The 23,956-nt window shown below is 38.9% G+C and overlaps 1 protein-coding gene across 1 annotated transcript in view; it reads right to left on the reverse strand.

The window, feature by feature from the left end:
* Window positions 1-23,956, reverse strand: part of CUBN (cubilin) — a 257,101-nt gene that overhangs the window by 26,716 nt on the left and 206,429 nt on the right. The window contains exon 59 of the mRNA XM_065921175.1: window positions 21,046-21,263. Coding sequence (XP_065777247.1) covers window positions 21,046-21,263 — 218 coding nt within the window. The remainder of the gene's footprint in view (window positions 1-21,045; window positions 21,264-23,956) is intronic.

Genomic DNA, 23,956 nt, shown 5'->3' on the forward strand with positions numbered 1-23,956 from the left:
TATATCCATAAGCAGCATCTGGAACAAAATTATTCTGAAACCCTAAGCAATGCTGATCACTCTATTCCTATGAAAGTGAAGTGAAAGTCTCTCAGTCGTGTCCGGCTCTTTGTGACCCCATGAACTATATAGTCCATGGAATTCTCCAGGCCAGAATACTGGAGTGGGTAGCCGTCCCCTTCATGTTATCTTCCCAACCCAGGGATTGAACCCAGGCCTGCCACATTGCAGGCAGATTCTTTACCAGCTGAGCTACCAGGGATTCCTAGGAAACAGATCTGCAAAGTGAAGAAAAAAATGGCGATTGCACAGTTTTTGCTCCAATGTGGACTGAGTGTTACCGAAGGCAACCACTTAAGCTTATTAAAAAGCCTGACGCAGAACAATTACTAAGGGTGTTAATGAATTGAGAAATTTATTTACCTATTAAATAATATTTTGTTAGTCAAGGAAATATATTTATTACTTCTTAATTTTTATTGGTGTGTAGTTTGTTTACAATGTTGTGTTAATTTCAGGTGTATAGCAAAGTGAATCAGTCACACATATACATACGTCCACTTTTTCTAGATTCTATTCCCATATAGGCCATTACAGAGTATTGAGTAGAGTTCCCTGTGCCATACAGTAGATTCTTATTAGTTACCTGTATTTATATTTAGTGTCGAGATGGGAAGAGATGAATGGTATTCCAATAGCAGTGATGTCATAAATCAATAATGATGATACCATTTAGAAAATCACAGGTGACATAAAAGTGGCAGAGGTGAGCTTTGCAAGAAAGGGAGACTGTTACTTCAGGCCGAGAGGATCCAGAATGTTTAAGGAGGAGGTGACATTTGATCTGTATCTTAAAGGATAAACAGGACAAGACCATAGAGGAATGGGGTTGGTATTGGCAAGTCCAGCTGAAAGAGTTTGTAACCAAAGGTTAAGTGGACAAGGATTTACATTTATAGAATTTGATCTATAGACTTTATTCTATAGCTAGTAGGGATTCACTTGAAAGGTTTTCAATCAGAGGAGTGGTAGGGTCAGAAGGAATGCACTTTCTCATCAAGTCCAACCTAGACATGCATCTGGAGGAGATGAAACCAGACCTGAAGACATGGCTGTGGTCTGGGCTGGAGGAAGTAGGGGAAGTGCAGAGTTGGAGGTCTGTACGCAGGAAAACCGGACTGCTGGGCTTTAGTCTATTAATACATCAGCTCTAACAACTAAATGCTATTTTTTTAAAAACTTAAGCTATGTTTTAATCAACACTTGCTTATTAACTGTTACTAGTTAATAAGGATAGAATGACAATTATACTGAGCACTGCAAGTGCCATTATACACACTTATTGCTGATATATCCAAGATAAGATACACACTTACTAGATACAAGACTACTCCTATTGCTACTACTGCTACTGATGTCTTAAGAAAGAGACACCCTGCCTTCGGGGAATCCCAGAGCAGAATCTGCAGCTCGCTGATGTGCACTGGCACAGGCTTAGTGGGAGACTGCGGGATTCCGAACTCTTCAGTCTGTCTCTGCAGTGCTCTAGAATGGACAGAGTATATTTTTCTGTCCACTTGATGCTAGAGTTGACTATGAGACTTGCTTGAGACAATGGAATATTTGCGGTCATGAAGTAGGAGGAGGACATTTAAATGTGCTGATGCTCTTTGGCTTGGACTTCTGTGCCTGTGTGATCCACCAAGACCTCAGGCCCTGGGGACTTGCATGGGAAGCAGACCTGGCCCTAGCCTGTACAATAGAGCCAAACACTCAACCTGCATCCTGAAACAGGCAGGCAAACCAGCCTGAGAGCCATAGGAAATGGATGTATTTTTATTCATGGAAAATGAATATTCCAGGTTTACGCTGCTGCATTTTGGATGGTCTGTTATATGGCATTATTGTGGCAATAACTGACCAATACAAAAATAGCTTTTTCCAGTTATCAAACTATAATAGAGTGCATTGACTCATAAAATGAACACACAGAATAAAGAAAATGGAGAACTAAAATTATTGTCAGATAATCCTGGCCCAAATGGTCAAATAATTGAAGTAAATATAACATTATATGAGTGAGTTATATAATTCATATTCTATATATTCTATATTATATAAGTAAACATATTATATGAATAAATAGTCAAATAATTGAGGTAAACACAATATGACATGAGTAACTATCTTTCAGTGCTTGTGGCATAGGAAATGGAATGGTTATACTGGCTCTGATTCCCCACTTTGATATTTAAACATAGCATAACTGCTCTGTGCTTCTGCCTCTTCAAAGGCAAAATGAAAATGGAAGCCTATGTCTTTGAGGAAATATAAAGACAAATATTAACAAAGGAAGGGTTCTTTACCAAAAAGTACTATTGCCATGTTACTATTTCTGAATTTCAACAATAGTAGGATACAGGGGAAGAAAAAGGCAGAATTCTGTAACAATGAAATAGTTTCATATGTTTGTTTACTATATTCATATTTTAAAATTCCTTTTTTTTGAGATAGTCTATGACTCTAACCTTGACATGTTCTTTAGCATCACAAACTAACCATCTTCCTTGTTACTACTCATTTTTCTACCACCGAGCCAACTCCCACCCATCAGCAACTTCCTCGTCAGTCAAGTTGTGTCAGAAGCACTCCGGAAGACCCACTCTGTGCCAGAGAACAAATGTCACTCTAACCTCCTAACTAAAGAAGAAACACTTTCTACAAAAGAGCTGTCTTTAGAGAAAGGAAATGTTGGTTGGGCTTCCCTGGTAGCTCAGCTGGTAAAGAATCCGCTTGCAATGCAGGAGACCCTGGTCCAATTCCTAGGTTGGGAAGATCCCCTGGGGGAGGAATAGGCTACCCACTCCAGTGTTCTTGCCTGGAGAATCACATGGACAGAGGAGCCTGGTGGGCTACAGCCCGTGGGGTTGCAATGAGTCGGACACGACTGAGTGACTAAGCACAATGTTTGGCTAAAGAAATACTGGAAACACAAACTCATAGAAAGCATTGAGATCTGGGTCCAGATCTACTTAATTAAAAATCAGTAACTGAATCCTCAATTGTCTCCCTCCAACTATGAAACTTCAGAGTGAAGTTTAAGCCAGAATAAATCTGATGATAAGAAATAGCTATCTTATCTAAGAGAAAACATCTGGAAGGCTTCAGTGGAGGCAGATACATTTCTAAACAATTATCTTGAGAACTGACATTTCTGCAGCTGACATTGGAGGAGGCTGACATTTTATAGAGGTCGTCTGGATAGGATCTCCATCCATCTCTGGACAACCGCTACTTGGACAGATGGTGGTGGGCCAGCTGGACTTTCAGATAAGGATCAGCCTGACTTCAGGCATTTTCCTGTTCCCCAGCGTGTAGTTGAAGGGAGCAGAACATAAGCACAGGAAACAGAACACAAATGCATTTAAAGCTGGTGCCTTAGGGAAATGGGAGTTACATAATCCTGTCTTTGAGTACATCTTACAATGATTTTCAAAGCTGCAGTGTATAATTGCCCTACAGCAGTGAATTCATTTAAAAAGTTCAACTAAGCTTCAGATGAACATGTCTTGTCTTTTTCACTAAAAGTAAATTGGAGTTGTTATTCTACTCCCTGGGCTTCCCTGATAGCTCAGTTGGTAAAGAATTCACCTGCAATGCAGGAGACCTGGGTTCAATTCCTGGGTCAGGAAGATCCCCTGGAGAAGGGAAAGGTTACCCACTCCAGTATTCTTGCCTGGAGAATTCCAAGGACTGTATAGTCCATGGAATCGCAAAGAGTCAGACACGACTGAGCAACTTTCACTTCACCACTTCACTTCACTTCATTCTACTCTCTAACCCTAAACATCACTGACTCCAAGGACGTCAGTTCAGTCACTCAGCTGTGTCCAACTCTTTGTGAACCCATGGACTGCAGCACGACAGACCTGCCTGTCCATCACCAACTCCCAGAGCTTGCTCAAACTCATGTCCACTGAGACTGTGATGTCATCCAACCATCTCATCCTCTATCATCCCCTTCTCCTCCTACCTTCAAACCTCCCCATCATCAGGGTCTTTTCAAATGGGTCAGTTCACATCAGGAGACCAAAATATTGAAGCTTCAGCTTCACCATCAGTTCTCCCAATGAATATTCATGGATGATTTCCTTTAGGATGGAATGGTTAGATCTCTTTGCAGTCCAAGGGACTCTCAAGAGTCTTCTCCAACACCCCAGTTCAAAAGCATCAATTCTTCAGCACTCAGCTTTCTTTAGTCCAACTCACATCCATACATGACTACTGGAAAAACCATAGCTTCGACTAGACGAACCTTTGTTGGGAAAGCAATGTCTCTGCTTTTTAATATGCTGTCTAGGTTGGTCATAACTTTCCTTCCAAGGAGCAAGCATCTTTAATTTCATGGCTGTAATCACCATCTGCAGTGATTTTGGAGCCCAAAAAAATAAAGTCTCTCACTGTTTCCATTGTTTCCCCATCTATTTGCCATGAAGCGATGGGACCAGATGCCATGATCTTCGTTTTTTTAATGTTGAGCTTTAAGCCAACATTTTCACTCTCCTCTTTCACTTTCATCAAGAAGCTCTTTAATTCCTCTTCACTTTCTGACATAAGGGTAGTGTCATCTGCATATCTGAGGTTATTGATATTTCTCCCAGAAATCTTGATTCCAGCTTGTGCTTCCTCCAGCCCAGCGTTTCTCATGATGTACTCTGCATATAAGTTAAATAAGCAGGGTGACAATATACAGCCTTGACGTACTTACTCCTTTCCCTATTTGGAACCAGTCTGTTGTTCCATGTCCAGTTCTAACTGTTGCTTCCTGACCTGCATACAGATTTCTCAAGAAGCAGGTCAGGTGGTCTGGTATTCCCATCTCTTGAAGAATTTTCCACAGTTTGTTGTGAGCCACACAATCAAAGGCTTTGGAATAGTCAATAAAGCAGAAGTAGATATTTTTCTGGAACTCTCTTGCTTTTTTGATGATTCAGCGGATGTTGGCAATTTGATCTCTGGTTCCTTTGCCTTTTCTAAATCCAGCTTGAACATCTCGAAGTTCATGGTCCATGTACTGTTGAAGCCTAGCTTGGAGAATTTTGAGCATTACTTTGCTAGCCTGTGAAATGAGTATAATTGTGTGGTAGTTTGAGTTTTCTTTGGCATTGCCTTTCTTTGGGATTAGAATGAAAACTGACCTTTTCCAGTCCTGTGGCCACTGCTGAGTTTTCCAAATTTTCTGGCATATTGAGTGACCAAGGACATGAGTTTGAGCAAATTCCAGAAAACAGTGAAGGACAGGGAAGCTACAGTTCATGTGGTCACAAAGAGTCAGACAGGACTGACTGACTTAAACAGGCACTGCCTTAAACAGGTACCACCTTTTAAGTGTCATATTTATGTTTGCAAGAAAAAAAATCTAAATTCTGAATGGTTTTGCCTTAAACAGGTACCACCTTTTAAGTGTCATATTTATGTTTGCAAGAAAAAAAAATCTAAATTCTAAATGGTTTCTGTATCCTGAGTTAGGTTTTTTGTTTGTTTTTAGTAACTTCACTCAGATTGACTTACCTTAGACATCTCATTTTGAAATTCAGTCTATTTTAACATAGAATGTGTACTTAGTCCTGTAATATTTTGGGAAACATTAAGTTAAAATATTAACAGAAACATAATTTCAGAAGTTAATCATGAGCTGTAGTCACAAGTAAAAGAGCAATGCAATGTATAGGGAATTTAGGGTAAGGAAAAGGATATCATTAACTTTTAATTTATTTTGCATTATTTTGGTGTTACTGAAAACACTTTATGTATGTATTATAGTCTCTTCATGAAAATGAAGGGCACTTGATGAAAATCAGTCTCACCAACTTTGAAATTTTAAAAATGCCTTATTAAGTAATACATAGTGATATAATCATGTCAATTGATGCAGGAAGAGGATTGATAAAATCCAACATACATCATGACATAAGCTAGAAAAATAGAAAGGAATTTTCTCAACTTGATAAAGAGCATCTATTGGATTGGTCAAAAAATTCATTCGGGTTTTTCCATAGGTTATTACAGAAAAATACAAACAAAATTTTTGACCAATCCAATACAAAAAAACCTAGAGTTAACATGGTACTTAAGGATGAAAACTATATGCTTTCCTCCTAAGATCAGGAACAAGACAAGGATATCTTTTTCTCACCACTCATATTCAACAAAGTATTGGAAACTCTTGCTTTCGTAATAGACAAGAGAAAAAAATGCAGACTGCAGAGGAAGAAATAAAACTGCCCCTATTTGCAGATGCAGAAAATTCCAAGGAATCTCCATAAAAATTCCTAGAATTAACAAGTGAGTTCAGCAAGAATTCATGATACAAGAACAATATATACAAAAGTCAATCACATTTTTTTAAACTAACAATGAACATATGAAAAGTGAAATTAAAAACACAATTATTTTAAAGAAGATAAAATACTTAGGTATACACTTGATGAAATATATAGAATTTATGTGCTGAAAATTACAGTGTTGAAAAAAATTAAAGATCTACATAAATAGTGAGACATAAGTATTTATGAATTGGAAGACTCAATCTAGTAAAGATGCCAACTATTCCCCAAAATGATTCATAGTTTTAATTGTAATTCCTATCCAAATCCCAGCAAGATTTTTCTGTTGACATAAGAAAGCTTATTTTAAAACTCAAGATAATAGAACATTATTATCATCAAGATAATAGTATATCAGTAGTACACCAAGATGATAGAACATTATTCAGGGCTAAAAAATGAACTATCAAGCCATGAAAAGACATAGCAATATACAATTTAATGTATGTTAGTAAGTGAAAGAAGCCAATTTGAAAAGGCTATATACTGTATGATTCCGTCTAGATGACTTTCTGGAAAAGGCAAAACTAATGAAACAGTAAAAGGATCACTTATTTTAAAATTTACATTGAAAGGCACAGGCTCTTGAATTGCTAAAACAATCTTGACAAAGAAGAATAAATTAGAAAGGATTAGTCCACCTGTTACTACACATTTACAATCATCCAGATAGTATGATATTAATGGAAAGTTAGACAAATGGATCAATGGAAAAGAAGAGAACACCCAGAAATAAGTTCACACAAATATGTCCAAGTGATTCTTTGTTGTTTACTTGCCAATTCATTTCCGACTCTTTTGCAACCCCATGGACTATAGCCCACGAGGCTCCTCTGTCCATGGGGCTTCCCAGGCAAGAATACTGGAGTAAGTTGCCATTTCTTTCTCTTAGGAATCTTCCGGACCCAGGCATTGAACCTATGTCTCCTACCTGCTTGACAGATGGGATTCTTTACCATTGAGCCACTTGGGAAGCCCAAGTGATTCTTTACAAAGATGCAGAAGCAATTTAATAGAGGAAAGACAGTCTTACCAACAAACGCTGACAGAGAATTTGGACATTCAGAAACAAAAATTAATTTCAACCTAAACCTCAGATCTTAAATAAAAATTAGTTCAAAATGGATCCTAAACATAAGTGAAAAATGTAAACCCATAATACTTTTAGAGAAAATCAAAGTAGAAAATCTTTGAGACCTCAGGATAAGTAAAGAGTTCTTAGCCCTGTTATCAAAACACTGTACATAAAAGGAGAAACCAATATGCTGGATTATACAAAAATTAAAAACTTTTATTCCAAGAAAAGCTCTGTTAAGAGGAAAAAATGCAATCAATGAACTGGAGAAAATGTTTGCAAACCACATACCTGGAAAAGACAACTGCTGAGAATACATGGAGAAGTCTCAAAAGCCAACAGTGGAAAAATAACCCAGTTAGAAAATGGGAAAAAATTATGAACATATACTTCACCAAAGAAGATATACATGTGACAAATAAAGCACATGAAAACTCTTCACCATTAGGGAAATGCAAATTAAAACCATAATGAGATATTAATACACATCTATCAGAATGGCTAAAATACACACACATGCACACACACTCAGTGATAGCTCATTGTAGAGTACCACACTCCACAGTGGCATGAGCAGTGAGGGAGCCCAGAGTATGGACCGCACAGAAAGTATTCTGTAATGACTTTCTAACCAAAATGATAGAACACAGCTGACAATGAAATAGCATCTGAAAGTGCTGAATGAAAATAATTGGCAAACTGGAACTCTATAGTCAGAGAAAAAAAATTCCCACGAAATTTAAGACAGAATCAAAGTGTTTTCAGAAAAACAGGAGCCAAAAGACATTTTTACCAGAATATTTGATATAAACTTAACAAAGCACTAAAGGGAGTTCTTCAAAAAGAAATAAACTGAAGCCAGATGGAAGCATAGAAATTCAGGAAGAAAAGAACAGCAGCAATGGTAAATATTAATTATGCAAAACAATAGAAATGTTTTATAAGCTTAAAACACATGTAGAATTTAAATAATTAAATAATTGCTAATAACAGCACAGAAGGCAGGAAGTGGGTTAATGGATTTAAAATGCTGCATTTGTCATGTCATGGTAAAAGGACTAGCTTTCAATTAGATTCTGATGAGTAAAGGGGGAATGTTATCATCTCTAAGGTAATAACTAAGAGAAACTGCATACATAGGTAATAGTATTTAAAAGAGAGTGATAACTGATTAATTCAGAAAAGGCCAAAAAAGATAGCTAAAGGAACATAAGAACATATGGGACAAACAGAAAACAATACAGTGGCCTATTTAAACCAAATAATGTTAGTAATTTTATCAGATGTAAATATGATACATTCTCCAATAGAAAGACAAAGAAACCAAAACACAAATACATTCTTTGGAGTGTAGAAATGTTCAAAGTGGAGAGATTGAAAAATATGTCATGAATTGAAAGAAAGCTAGGGAAAAAAAGCTATACTAAGTCGGCAATAGTAGACATTAAGGACAAAAAGAAAAACGGACCTTGCAGAATGACATGAGTCAATTCACCAGGAAGACATAATAATTTTAAATGTAGATGTGCCACACATTACATTGCCTCAAAGTAAAATAAGACCAAAATTCTGAACTATATTGTCCTATATGGCTACCCACTGGATGACTGAGAGTCACCAAATTCTCCACACCAAAACCAAAAGTTCTTACTTCCTCCTGTGAAAGCTGGCCCTCTCCTGTAAGTTTATATTTGAACCGTGGTATCACAAGATATTGCCCAGAAACCTTAGTATCATCATGCTTTCCCTTTTCCTCAATTCTTATTCAAAAACTACTATGTCCTCTTGATTCTTCATCTTAAATGGTTCCCCTTTCAGCTTCTTTATTTTTGCATTGTCACTGTTCTCATCGTCCCCTGCCTCAATGACTGCAGTGCTTCCCCAAATTTCCTCGGCCTAAAATGCTGCTCCTACTTCAAAACAGACCCTGATGCTGGGAAAGATTGAAGACAGGAGGAGAAGGGGACAACAGAGGATGAGATGGCTGGATGGCATCACCGACTCAATGGACATGAGTCTGAGTAAACTCCAGGAGCTGGTGATGGACAGGGAGGCCTGGCATGCTGCAGTCTGTGGGGTCGCAAAGAGTCGGACACAACTGAGCGGCTGAACTGGACTGAACTGAACTGATCTGACTTCAGAACACCCTCCTCGCAGGTGCCAGAATGTGCTTCCTAACCCAAATCATATTAGGTCATAGGACTCCCCAGCCTCCAGACAATTGATGGTTCTATTTGCTTGTGATACACAGCCCACCATGTCCACCCCTGCCTTCTCTCCTGTCTGAGCCCCTACTGTCCTCCACCCGACACCCCAAAGCTTTACTAACAATGAGCAGGCCAGTCTGCAACCTCTGAAATGGGAAGCCTCTGCAACTTTGTACAAGCTTTTTCTTCTCCATAAAATGCCTATTTTCGTGTATGGTGTTAGGAAGTGTTCTAGTTTCATTCTTGTTGACCAGTTTTCCCAGCACCACTTGTTAAAGAGATTGTCTTTTTTCCATTGTATATCCTTGCCTCCTTTGTCAAAGATAAGCTGTCCATAGGTTCGTGGATTTATCTCTGGGCTTTCTATTCTGTTCCATTGATCTATATTTCTGTCTTTGTGCCAGTACCATACTGTCTTGATGACTGTGGCTTTGTAGTAGAGTCTGAAGTATACGTGTAACTATATGGCTGATTCATGTCAATGTATGACAAAACCCACTGAAATGTTGTGAAGTGATTGGCCTCCAACTAATAAAATAATATTAAAAAAAAAAAAAAAGGCCTATTTTCCCAACAAATGCCTTCTCAGTCTTCTGAGTTAATATTATTTGTATCTAAAATTTATTCCATTCTAAATGAGTGTCAGGGAACGTTTTAGTTTTCTCTTTACCACAGATCTATGAGGTAGTTACTATTGGTGGCCCACTGTACAGATGAGAAAGTCAAGAGGATAAGTGACTGTTCATGGTCAAACTTGCTGGGATGTGTAAAGGCAGAGTCTGAACCTAGAAAGTCTAGCTCTAGGGCTTGCACTATGTTTATGAACCACTAACTACAATTCAGGGTTCATCATTCTCTGCAGTGCTTTCTAGAAGTATTTTTTCCTGTGTTTTTTAAAAATTTTACTCAACACCAATGTACTTCAGATCCCTTTCTTCCTGCCTCTGCTGTCCTCTGCACATACTTCTGACAAAAGCATTTGCCGTGCATAATTTACAATTATTTCCTGACTCTTGAATAAGATTCTCAAAAGCAAGAACCTTGTTGAATTCATCTTTGTGTCCCCAAAGAAAAGCTCACTGCCTGCATAGTAAATGGTGAATGCTATTCAAGCAATTAAGGAATGCATAGAAAATATATAGATAGTTCTTACTGGATGGATCTTTGCTGTCTAATCTAAGTTTATGAGGGGAAATCTTGGGACTAAATATATTTCTTGAATTACAAAGCTGTAACTATATTGTAAACATATTATGTAATATCATTATGTAATGTTATAATATGTAAACATATTATGCATGTGTTCATGTGTATGTATGACTATATATAACTTTTTGGTCTTAGGTATGAGCCTGTTTCAAAGCTAACTTAGTTGACTTTTGTGGCATATCTCATTGTGAAGAAACAATTAGCAGAACAACATCAAAAAATATCATCAGAAGATTTAAAACACTGCCAAAGGGGTAGTTTTTTGTAGGGAAATGCTAGGTCTGTTACTTAAGAAAATCCATTCTCCTAAATGCTGAATTTCAGAAGGCAGAGGAAAATTTTAAATTTGTAAAACTCCAGACACTCTAATGTGCAGCAACACTACTTAGAAGTATGACTTTTCTCATCATTGACAAAGTCAAAAGCTAGAAAAAAATTAGAAAATGTTTTATTTAGAGACAGCAAGATTAAGAGCAGTGTGCCATTCAATAGTCATAATATAGGTTGCAATAGAAAAGATGTGAAATTCATTAATCCAGACCAAGTATACAATAGTGTCTAATAATGTAAACAAGGACATGGAATTGTTTTGTTGTTCTCAATGATACATTAGATTGCACATTATAATATTAATATTTAAATTTTATGACTCTGATGGCAGAGCTATTTAATGGAGACAGAGATTATTTCCCCAGTTCTGCTCAAGATGTGCTAAGAGACCCTGCCAAGTCCATTTCTGTGTGACTCTGTTTCCCAGTTTGTAAACTAGAGAACATAGCAAGAATGCCAATCAGGTTTATAGCATAAAAATAGATGCCCAAATTCCTTAATTTTGCTGGAATTTTTAGGAAGTGAAAGTCACTCAGCTGTGTCTGGCTCTTTGTGACTCCATGGTCTATACAGTCCATGGAATTCTCCAGGCCAGAATACTGGATTGGGTAGCCTTTCCCTTCTCCAGGGGATCTTCCCAGCCCAGGGATCAAACCCAGGTCTCCCACATTGCAGGCGGATTCTTTACCATCTGAACCACAAGGGAAGCCCAAGAATACTGGAGTGGGTAGCCTATCCCTTCTCCAGGGGATCCTCCCAACCCAGGAATTGAACCGGGGTGTCCTGCATTGCAGGTGAATTTTTTACCAACTGTGAGCCATGAGAATTTTGAGAAATTTTTACTAAATTGGAGGCTATAATTTGGAGGTAGAGATTTTTGTTATATAGAAATTTATTACTCTTATATTCCAATGCAATTATATTCCACATACTTGTGCTAATTCTTTACCATTATGCCATGCAAAGCTGATATGATAGATGTTTGCCAACATTAGAAAGATGATCGCTTTTTACTGTATGTGTGTATATGTATACATATAAATATAAGTATTACTTAAAATATAAATACTACAAATATATATTATGTATAATGTATTTATAATATAAAATATATTCACATAAATATCACATAAATATAAAAATTTGCTATAATACATTATTTATAAACAGTATATTTTATTAAAATATATATTTTCCTTTCCTTCTGGTACAGAGGAAGCAGTGACTCTTACTACAATACTTATATAGTAATAGTAAATTAAACTAGCAGTTCAGATGGTAAAGAATCTGCCTGCAGTGTGGGAGATCTGGGTTCAATCCCTGGTTGGGAAGATCCCCTGGAGAAGGGAACGGCAACTCATTCCAGTATTCTTGCCTGGAGAATCTCATGGGCAGAGGAGCCTAGTGGATACAGTCCATGATGATTGCAAAGAGTCAGACACAACCGACTGACTAACACACTGACATAAGTAAATTAAATGCTCTATTTAGGGCTAGGTTTTCCAGAAAAACATCTATTTCTGCTTTATTGACTACGCGAAAGCCTTTGACTGTGTGGATCACAATAAACTGTGGAAAATTCTGAAAGAGATGGGCATACCTCACAGCAGATGGTGACTGCAGCCATAAAATTAAAAGATGCTTACTTCTTGGAAGGAAAGTTATGACCAACCTAGATAGCATATTAAAAAGCAGAGACATTACTTTGCCAATAAAGGTCTGTCTAGTCAAGGCTATGGTTTTTCTAGTGGTCATGTATGGATGTGAGAGTTGGGCTTCGAAGAAAGCTAAGTGCTGAAGAATTGATGCTTTTGAACTGTGGTGTTGGATGGAGAAGCCTCTTGAGAGTCCCTTGGACTGCAAGGAGATCCAGCCAGTCCATTCTAAAGGAGATCAGTCCTGGGTGTTCATTGGAAGGACTGATGCTGAAGCTGAAACTCCAATACTTTGGCTACCTCATGTGAAGAGTTGACTCATTGGAAAAAACCCTGATGCTGGCAGAGAATGGGGGCAGGAGGAGAAGGGGACGACAGAGGATGAGATGGTTGGATGGCATCACTGACTCGATGGACATGAGTTTGAATAAACTCCAGGAGTTGGTGATGGACAGGGAGGCCTGGTGTGCTGCGATTCATGGGGTCGAAAAGAGTCAGACATGACTGAGCGACTGAACTGACTGAACTGACTGACAAATTGGAAAGCAGGCAGAGTCAAATGAGAAGATGAGAATGAAGAAAAATATTAATAGCTCTATCTCTCCAAAGAATGAGAAAAGAAATGACTTGCTTTTGAGAAAACTCACCCCCAAAATCTCTCATCATTCTGAGTATGTTGACTGATCTATGTGGAAACCATGTGGGCAGATTAGGAAAAGAATGAATTTAGGAGACCGTCCTACATGATTCCAAGGTTGGCTTTACCTCTTACAAACTCTTTGACTGCAAACAAAGTACTTAATCTCCTAACTTCTCTTTTCCTCCCTTGGAAAATGGGATAATCCATTCTGTCTCATGGGTGGTTGTGTGGATTAGATGAGCAAACCCATGCAAAGCATCTCTTGTAGGAGCTTAGTGACGGGCGGACAGCCAGGACATCTTCACCTGGGAGTGAGCCCAAATTAAAGCTCCCACACAAAGGTAACAGAATAAAGAGAAGAATATAGTCCCTGATAATGTTTCATCTCTAAACAACTGATTTACAACCAAAGAATCTTCTTCAGTGTTTATGCTGACCAGGCATAAACAAGACAGTCTGCTTGTATGTTCCTGGAAATACTATATCAAAGCCAGTACCAGTGAATAAGGATAATGATTATTACAGGAAACCCTATGCATATAAATAATTTAACCCCAAACAACCAGTTGTCTGATGAGATGGGCATTTTTAGAAGGGCTGGAGTGGTTTTGGATATGCAGAATCACTGTTTGCTAGCTTCTTGTTTTTTTCAGTGCTTTTCAAAGTGTTATCTTATAATTTACTATTAACTTAATTTTATCACTGAGACTGGTTTTCACAGTACCACCTGGTTTTATTTTCCCGATGACAACCCTAACCTTCTAGGGGCAGCAATATGATCATTCAAGAGGGGGGTGGAGACTGAGAACACAGACTGATATTGGAATACATTTTAATAGAAACCTTTCCTTTTATTTTGGCTGATCTGGCATTTTACTCCAATTTACTTGCTTTGGTATGGTTTTGGAGAACTAAGCATTTGGTGGTTTCTCTATCATAGTCCCACATCCAGGGCTCAGCAAAAAACCCTTGTCAATAAAACCCACAAAGGAGAAACCTTGTCTTTGACATCATCTCCCAAGAGGAACCTAATCACCAGTGAAAGTTGCAGTACTTAAAAAGAGCGGAAATAAGCTTAGTTGAGCTTTCTGCAAATGGGTTTACAATTTCGGCTCATCTCATTGTCAGACTTCATCAGAGGGAGCAAATGACTTTCAGAGAACAGACAAATAACACTGCTTTCACATAATATCCCCATTACTGCTAAACTGAGGGTTACTTTGTAATTAACCACCTTATTGTAATTGTACTTTTAAAAGTAATGTCACCTGGCAGCTAATATCAGGCTGCTAGGAAGGACCAAAGAGACACAGAAACATTGACAGTGTCGCTAAATGTTTTTATGTTTATGTTTTTTTTAATGTTTAGCCATAGAACTTTAGAATGCTTCTTCAAGTCCAAACTTCACACCAAAACTATGAAATTTACAAATAACTAGAAGCAAAAGTCTGAATTTGAGATGTTGTTACGTTTTCCTCCATTTGTTGTGGTTTTATTTTCCATCTTTGGGGCCCAAGGCTGTCATCAGCTTTCTCTGTATACCCTTCCATCTCTCCTGTCCTCTCTTACAAGTAATTCTTGTTCAACTGCCTCAACTTCTTCCCACCACTGCTGCCTGTTTTCTTGCAGCACGTCTGAGAGACAGTTTCCAAACTTTAAGGCAGCAGGTAAAAATCAAGAGACCAGACACACACGATCCGAGTGCTAAGTCTGACCTAATTCTCTAAGGATGAAAGTCATCCAGGTCACTACCCCGAGTAATAGCAGAACTGTCTGTACCATGACTCCATGTTGAGAATGAGACAAATCTAGATATAATATAATGTATAACACATACATAGATTACATAGTGTAATGTAACTTTACATTTATCCATGTATTCTTTAATTCATTCATATAGCCAATATTGATGGAGTAATAGCCAGGTGATAGGTATCTGCCACATGTGCTAAGTTGCTTCAGTTGTGTCCAACTCTTTGTGATCCTATGGACTGTATGTAGCCTGCCAGGCTCCTCTGTCCATGGAATTCTCCAGGCAAGAACACTGGAGTGGGTTGCCAAACCCTTCTCCAGGGGATCTTCCCAACCCAGGGATCGAACCCATGTCTCTTTCTTCTCCTAGATTGGCAGGCAGGTTCTTTACCACTAGTGCTACCCAGAAGTCCAGGTGTCTGCCAGGCTTTGGAATTTTATTGGAATTTAGCTTCTGATTTTGGCTTTAAATTATAAAACATACTTGAGGGTTTGCTGGTTAGATTTAAGTGCATGGTAAATATGAAAGAACATGAAATAATTGCACCCAGGAGTGCTGCTGTTGATAATAATGACCCTATCTCCCCTCCTCTGCCTTAGAGAGAGAGTGGGGTAGGTCATGGAACCTTATAGAAATCCAGACATTTAATATTACTTTCTGATATATATCAGTCCTCTTTGACATCTCAGGTACTTTACAGAAATTACCTACTGCATTCCCATCAAATTCTTGAAAGACAGAATATTGTAATAATTCCAGTTGACATTTTTTAGTGGATAAAAGCTGACCATAAGTCACTAAACTTGTTTTCTTAAGTAATGTATTCTGCAGCACTTTAGCATTTAATGACTATGGTCCAACATAGTCAGTGTACATACTTTGAATCACTGATTCTAATCCTGTATCTAGAAGTTTAATGCCTAATGTGATGAGCATGTCAAAAACAGACTGACTAGACAGTACTCTGGTGTGAGATCAGTAAAATAAGAAGAAAAGGGGGCTTTGATGACTTAAAAACATGTCTGCAGATCTGAAATGCTGGGTGAGTGACTTGGGTAAGCACAGCCAGGGTGGAAGCAAACCCTGGTGGTGAAGGGGGGGCAGGAACTAAGCAAGCAGAAGTGGACAGAATAATGGATACTCATGAGTGTTAGCTGTACCCGTGGGGCTTGCCCACTTCAGCACAATCCATAGGACTGATGCCTGTTTAGACTTCATGGGATTACAGACACCACTGACAATTGGATGAAAGATTTGTCTTTTTTCCAGAGAAAGGCTCAGATCTGCAGATAATTTCAGATATCCACAGATCCCAGGAGCTCAGGATGACTAGGTCCCTGGTTATCAGTTATCCAGAATCACTTATTCATGTAGAGTAGGACTGATGGGGAAAGTGAGAAGGCAGGTGTCTTTCACAGGAAAGTGTCAGCCCCTGGGAAGGGCTGACTTTCCTTCCTCCTTATCTTCCATTCCATGCAGGTGGCCCTTCACAGCAGAAGCTCCATTAAAGAGGAGACCTGATTTCACCACATAGTTCATTAGCAACAAACCAGGGGGATATTTCCCTCAAATCTGTTCTGATCTATTAGTAATATAAACATAACAAATGTACGAGGAGAAGCTACCTAATGGTTACATAATTGTATGAGTCGGCTCTTCACTGACTTCTGAAAAATTAAAGCAGATTTATATAAAGTATTGTCAAGTGTGGAAGTGAAATAGCAAATTTGTAAGACTCTAGGGTTTAGGTCAAGATGCACGAAACTGAGCTGTGCCAACTAAACTGGCCTCCACTTCACATCAATTATTTATTCAGGGAAAACACTGCTTTCCAGGCTAAACCAAGAGTTTAGGAAACAAAAATTCGCTGTCCCATCCATAAAGTCATTTTTTCTCTCTTTACAGGATGCTCAGGGCAGTTTGAAATGGATGACACTGAGGTGAAAAGTGCATCTTAGTAGCCAAGTCTAAGATTTTTATCTAGATCTGTAGTGAAAATATCCTATAAACCCTAGAATTCATCATACCCTTTATGGTTCCTCTCCCTTTTCCTCACCAGAAACAACAAAAACCAAATCAAACTGAAAAGCTATGCAGAGCAAACAGTGAATTTATAGGTATGGTCTTGAAAGGTTTTTAAGATCAAAACAGTACAAAATTTTAATACTCAGGTGTTCAGTAAAAAAAAAAAAAAAAAACCACTAAGCAAAACTTAAAATTAGACTTTAAATGTTCCCAAGTAGCTGATGGCGTTTATACATGAACAAGAAGTGAGATGGGAACTTCCCTGGTGGTCCAGTGGCTAAGATTCTGTGCTACCAGTGCAGAGGGTGCATGTTCGATCCTTGATCAGGGAACCAGATCCTGCATGTTGCAACTAAAGATCCCAGGTGCCAAAACTAAGGCCCAGTGCAGCCAAATAAATATTTTTTAAAAAAGAAAGAGGTGATGGGCATGCAGGGGTAGCACACGGCTGATAAGGAATGAAACCCCATTTCTGCTGTCTGCATGTAAACCTCTTCTCTGTGACCAGAGGAAAACAGTTATTGACTGAAAGTGTCCAATGTTTACGGGTAAGCAGGGGCTTTGACGGTGTACAATTTTTCCTTCTCTGCTACTTCAGTAAAATCACATGAAGTCCCAAAATGTCTTTTTGTAGCTCAGAAAAACATCACAATTCATGAGGTTAGGGAACAATGGCTCAGTTGGAAGCTTCATGCAGTGACGACCATGTAGAATGCTTTAAGATGACTTCAATGATCATGTGAGAATATATTAGGAAAAAGGAAAACAATTTGAAAGCGGGTAGAATGAGCTATGCAATTACATGTCATTTGATTCTAAAGTCTGTGCTAAAAAACAGAAAAAGAGACACAGAAGTACAGAACAGACTTTTGAACTTTGGGGGAGAACGTGAGGGTGGGATGTTTTGAAAGAACAGCATGTATATTATCTATGGTAAAACAGACCACCAGCCCAGGTGGGATGCATGAGTCAAGTCCTCGGGCCTGGTGCACTGGGAGGACCCTGAGGAGTCGGGTGGAGAGGGAGGTGGGAGGGGGGATCGGGATGGGGAATACGTGTAACTATATGGCTGATTCATGTCAATGTATGACAAAACCCACTGAAATGTTGTGAAGTGATTGGCCTCCAACTAATAAAATAATATTAAAAAAAAAAAAACCCTAGAAAGAAAAACTGAAAAAAAATAAAAAATAAAAAATAAAGTCTGTGCTAAAAGCATGGGTAGATGAGTTCTTTTGTGCAAAACAATCTCCAAAGGAAATTTTTTTTTTTTTCCAAAATAGCCTTCCATGTTTTGTATGCCATTTCACTTAGGCTATTCTATTAAGGCTATAAATGCTCCCTGTCTACCCATAACACTTGCTTTCAAGTTATTGTTGATACAGCTAAGTAGAGTTTCTGATTTTCTGATTCCATTTGTCACAATGTTTGCATTTTATTGGGAAGCCTTCAAAACACAAATGTCTAATTGCTTCCCTCGAGAAATGCATGACAAAAATCACACACCAAATGTAAAGGAGGTGAAGGTAAGCTCTGATTGCTATCGGAGGCATGAAGGTTTGGCACAGCGTGGGGTAAACAGAAAGAAAGAGTTTGAATATTGAGGTAGAATTCTTTTTGCAGAAAATGCCCCAGGTCTCTCTGAGTAGTCACAGTAAGTGATTTGTTTTGTGAGCTTTTGTTTTTAGAACATTGATCACTTCTATATTCAAAGTGAGGAATCAGAACACTTCCCAGAGTCAGATATAAATGATCTTAGACTGTGCCACTGATACTACAAGTGCAGATAAACAGAGAACAGGCTAGCTACTTTATATTTTAATGAACACAAAGTTCTAAGCTAGAATGGATAGCCAACAAGGACCTACTGTGTAGCACAGGGAACTCTGCTCAATGTTATGTGGCAGCGTGGAATGGGAGGGAAGTTTGGGAGAGAATGGATACATGCATATGTACGGCTGAGTCCCTTCACTCTTCACCCGAAATTATCACCACATTGTTAATGGGCTATGCCCCAATACAAAATAGGGTTTCCCTGGTGGCTCAGACAGTAAAGAATCTGCCTGCAATGCAAAAGACCTTGGTTAAATCCCTGGGTAAGGAAGATCCCCTGGAGAAGGGAATGGCAAACCACTTCAGTATTCGTGCCTGGAAAATCCCATGGACGGAAGAAACTGATGGGCTACGTTCATGGAGTCACAAAGAGTTGGATACAACTGAGCCACTAACACTTTCAATACAAAAGAAAAAGCTTTTTTAAAAAAGGTCTCAGCTCATATCTGCAGATAACTACTTCTCAGAAGCAGTGCTATTATAGGGGTGCTGTTTTTGGTGGCGCCTCTCACCTGGGTCTCTCTGTTGCCTTTCAGTGGCTCCCTCATCACTACCTTGTGCCCGAACTGCATCTCGAGCTTCGATTTCCTCCTGCACTTCTCCATATAGAAATCTCATAGGCCCTGAAGCCTAAAATGATCCAAACCAAATGTAATACTTCTCCCTTAAACCTCAGCCTCCTGAGGCACCACTAACCAGCGAAAGAAAGTGAAAGTGTCCATCACTTAGTCATGTCTGACTCTTTGCAACCCCGTGGACTGTATAGCCTGTCAGGCTCCTCCATCCAGGAGCCTGCCAGGCTCCAGGCAAGAATACTGGAGTGGATTGCCATTCCCTCCTCCAGGGGATCTTCTCAACCCAGGGATCAAACCTGGGTCTTCGGCATTGCAGGTAGATTCTTTGCCCTTTGAGCCACTAGGGAAGCCCCTACCAACCAGCGAGTCACCCACAAAAAGTCATTCTCAACTCATGTCCTCACTAATAAGCATCAAGTTTTCAACACTGTACTTCCAGAGTATTCTACCTTCTGAGTATCTCTGAGATTTTTCACCTTTCTTCTGTTTCTATTCCCCCTGTGTTAGTTTGAGCCTTTGACCTTCCTCATCTAGAATTCTGTAATGTGCTTCTTCCTTTAGAGGTTAATGAGTCCTCCAAGCCTTTCTCGGTTTCCTGGATAGCTCAGTTGGTAAAGAATCTGCCTGCAATGCAGGAGACCTGGTTTGATTCCTGGGTTGGGAAGTTCCCTTGGAGAAGGGATAGGCTACTCTCTCCAGTGTTCTTGGGCTTCCCTGGTGGCTCAGATGGTAAAGAATCGGCCTGCAATGTGGGAGACCTGGGTTCGATCCCGAGTTGGGAAGATCCCCTGAGGAGTGATAGTCTACCCACTCCAGTATTCTTGCCTGGAGCATCCCATGGACAGAGAAGCCTGGTGGGCTACAGTCCATGGGGTCGCAAAGAGTTGGACATGTCTGAACGATTAAGTACACAGCACCAAACCTTTCTCTACCCTGCTACCACTATGATCTTTCTAGAAGCAGAGTCTGGACATGCATTACTTAAAATTCGCCCAGGTTCCTCACCATTTTAAGGATAACGTCAACGCAGGTCACAAGGCCTTTTTTTTTTTTTTTTTTTAAATCTAGCCCTTGCTACCTACAGGCTCAACTCCCACAATTTTCATGGGTGATAACGAGACTCAAGTCTCATTTGAGATGGTGCTGTAAACAGATTTTATCTTTAAATAGTGGAGAGACACATTTATTGTCATTTTGTTTTTCACTCAACATACCTTATATGTAATTTTTAAAACCAAAATTTTATGTGACATATTCCTTTAAACCTAAATGAAGAGCAACTTTAGACAGGTGAAAAAAAACTAAAGCAGAACAGTAACGGCTATAAAAAACAGATTTACAGGTCTAAAATTCTTACCCAATGTCTGCCGGAAAGTTATCCTCCAACCTCTTGCTGTTTGAATTGAATCTGTCTTGAACACCAGGAACATACTATTATTGCTGCTCTTAATACTTGGTGGAAGGTTGGAGCCACAGTATTGGCCAAGAAGGGGATCACTGATGTTAGAACCATCGTAAACTGCCAAGTAGTCTTCAGAGCAGGAAGCCGAGGGAACCACATCAAAATCATTGAACCTGTGAAATGAACCTTGTTAATAATGATGTTCTCCATTTGTACTTCCATTAAATTATAGCTTTAGCTCTTATTGGAAAAAAAAAAAGACAGGACAAAGGTTAACAAAGCATTCATGATTCACTTGCTAGGAAACATTAGAAACAATATACTATTTTGCTGATCAGTTCATAAGTTTAGAGGAAATCTTTTGAGAGACTAGAATATGGCAAATAGACGGGGAAACAGTGGAAACGGTGAGAGACTTTATGTTTCTGGGCTCCAAAATCACTGAAGATGGTGACTGCAGCCATGAAATTAAAAGACGCTTGCTCCTTGGAAATAAAGTTATGACCAACCTAGACAGCATATTAAAAAGCAGAGACATTACTTTGCCAACAAATGTCTGTCTAGTCAAGGCTATGGTTTTTCCAGTTGTCATGTATAGATGTGAGAGTTAGACTATAAAGTTGAATGCTGAACTATTGATGCTTTTGAACTGTGGTGTTGGAGAAGACTCTTGACAGTCCCTTGGACTGCAAGGAGATCCAACTAGTCCATCCTAAAGGAAATCAGTCCTGAGTATTCACTGGAAGGACTAATGCTGAAGCGGAAATTCCAATGCTTTGGCCGCCTGATGCGAAGAACTGACTTATTTGAAAAGACCCTGATGCTGGTAAAGACTGAAGGCGGGAGAAGGGGACAACAGAGGTTGAGATGGTTGGATGGTATCACTGACTCAATGGACATGAGTCTGAGTAAACTCCTGGAGTTGGCGATGGACAGGGAGGTCTGGCAAGCTGCAGTCCATGGGATCGCAAATAGTTGGACACAACTGAGTGACTGAACTGAACTGATGATAAGCTTTTGGAATATACAGATGAGTAAGACACAGCTCTGGACTTCCAGGGTTTTATGGTCAAGGACATATTAAGTCTCTTTGACATTAAGCTTTGACAAGCTGAACTGATACTCATTTATCATTTGAGCAACACTTTAGTTTCCCAGTCTCATTAAAAATATGGTATTTACTCTGCTCCCTTGTTACTTTTGTGACATCAAAAGGTACTATTATCCTATTCTTTATTTATGGGAAGGATGCTAATATACCAGAGTGGAAGAAATGCTGGTTTTAGAAGTAGAGCTTCATTTTCATTCTTACACTGTTTCTTTTAAAATGGACTTTATTCCAAGGTTAAATGAAGCTATATGTAACTAAAACCAAACAAGGGTACCTGGCATAAAGAAGATGCTAAAAAAAAAAAAGAAAAGAAAAAGAAAAGATCCAGCAAAAGATTATTATTTCTGTGATTTTGAAAGCCAGGAATATGAAATACGTTATTCCTCAGAAAAAAAAAATATAAGAAACCAATGGTACGAAAGAATGAATTAAATTCTCTTGCATCTCATTTTACTGAGGTAAGCAGTAATTCACACTTCTGATCACTGTAGTCATCATGGGCAGGTTACCACTCATCCCAGCTCTGGACCTTCCTGACATTTATTAGGATTGTCTTTTTGTGACAGACCCTAGAGGTCTGACATGGCCCTAAGAGATACTTTGGCCCCAGAAATATGAACAGTTGTCATGCATATTCCTTTTGGAAGAAGTTTTAAGAACTACTACTCAATTTGCACACTGTCTTCCACTGCAGTGATGATCATGGAAGCAAATGTAAAATGGGTTTCCATCAACCTGGGTGGCTAAATAACCATGTTAGGAGGTGATTCCTTGCCAGACCACTCTGGACACACTCATACAAGTGAGAAAGAAACTTGCTGAGTTAAGCCGCTGTGCTTTGGGGTTGTTTGTTACCACTTATGACCTATCCTGACAGATACATACCGGACTTTTCTTTTTATTGCCTAACATAGTATTTCTTTTCTTTTTTATTGAAGTATAGTTGATTTACAAAGTTGTGTTAGTTTCTGGTGTACAGAAAAATGAACCAACTATTCATGTATATATTCTCCTAGATTTTCTTAAGAATTATGATGGGTTTATTATAGCTTTTAAAAAAAAATCTGTTTAAGTTATTTGATATCCTGTCATCATTTTGGTAGGTTCTACTTCTGTCTCAGGTGTTTTTGTTTTCTGGTGAGTTTTTTGTTTTTTTTTATTTTTTCTTTTTGCTAGCCTCTGTTCAGTTCAGTTATTCAGTTGTGTCTGACTCTTTGCGACCCCGTGGACTGCAGCACGCCAGGCCTCCCTGTCAATCACCAACCCCAGGAGTTTACTCAAATTCATGTCCACTGAGTTGGTGATACCATCCAATCATCTCATCCTCTGTCATCCCCTTCTCCTCCCACCTTCAATCTTTCCCAGCATCAGGGTCTTTTCAAATGAGTCAGTTCTTTGCATCAGGTGGCCAAAGTATTGGAGTTTCAGCTTCAGCATCAGTCCTTCCAATGAATATTCAGGACTGACTTCATCTAGGATGGACTGGTTGGATTTCCTTGCAGTCCAAGGGACTGTCAAGAGTCTTCTCCAACACCACAGCTCAAAAGCATCAATTCTTCGGCGCTCAGCTTTCTTCCTAGTCCAACTCTCACATCCATACATGACTACAGGAAAAACTATAGCCTTGATTAGATGGACCTTTGTTGGCAAAGCCTCTGTAATAAACAGCATATAACATGTAATAGTTTTTTAAATATCTCATGATTAGAGAGGATTAAGAAAAAAATACAATATGTTAAAATGATACAATATGTT

The sequence above is a fragment of the Muntiacus reevesi genome, chromosome 2 (assembly GCF_963930625.1).
Source record: "Muntiacus reevesi chromosome 2, mMunRee1.1, whole genome shotgun sequence".
NCBI lineage: Eukaryota > Metazoa > Chordata > Mammalia > Artiodactyla > Cervidae > Muntiacus > Muntiacus reevesi.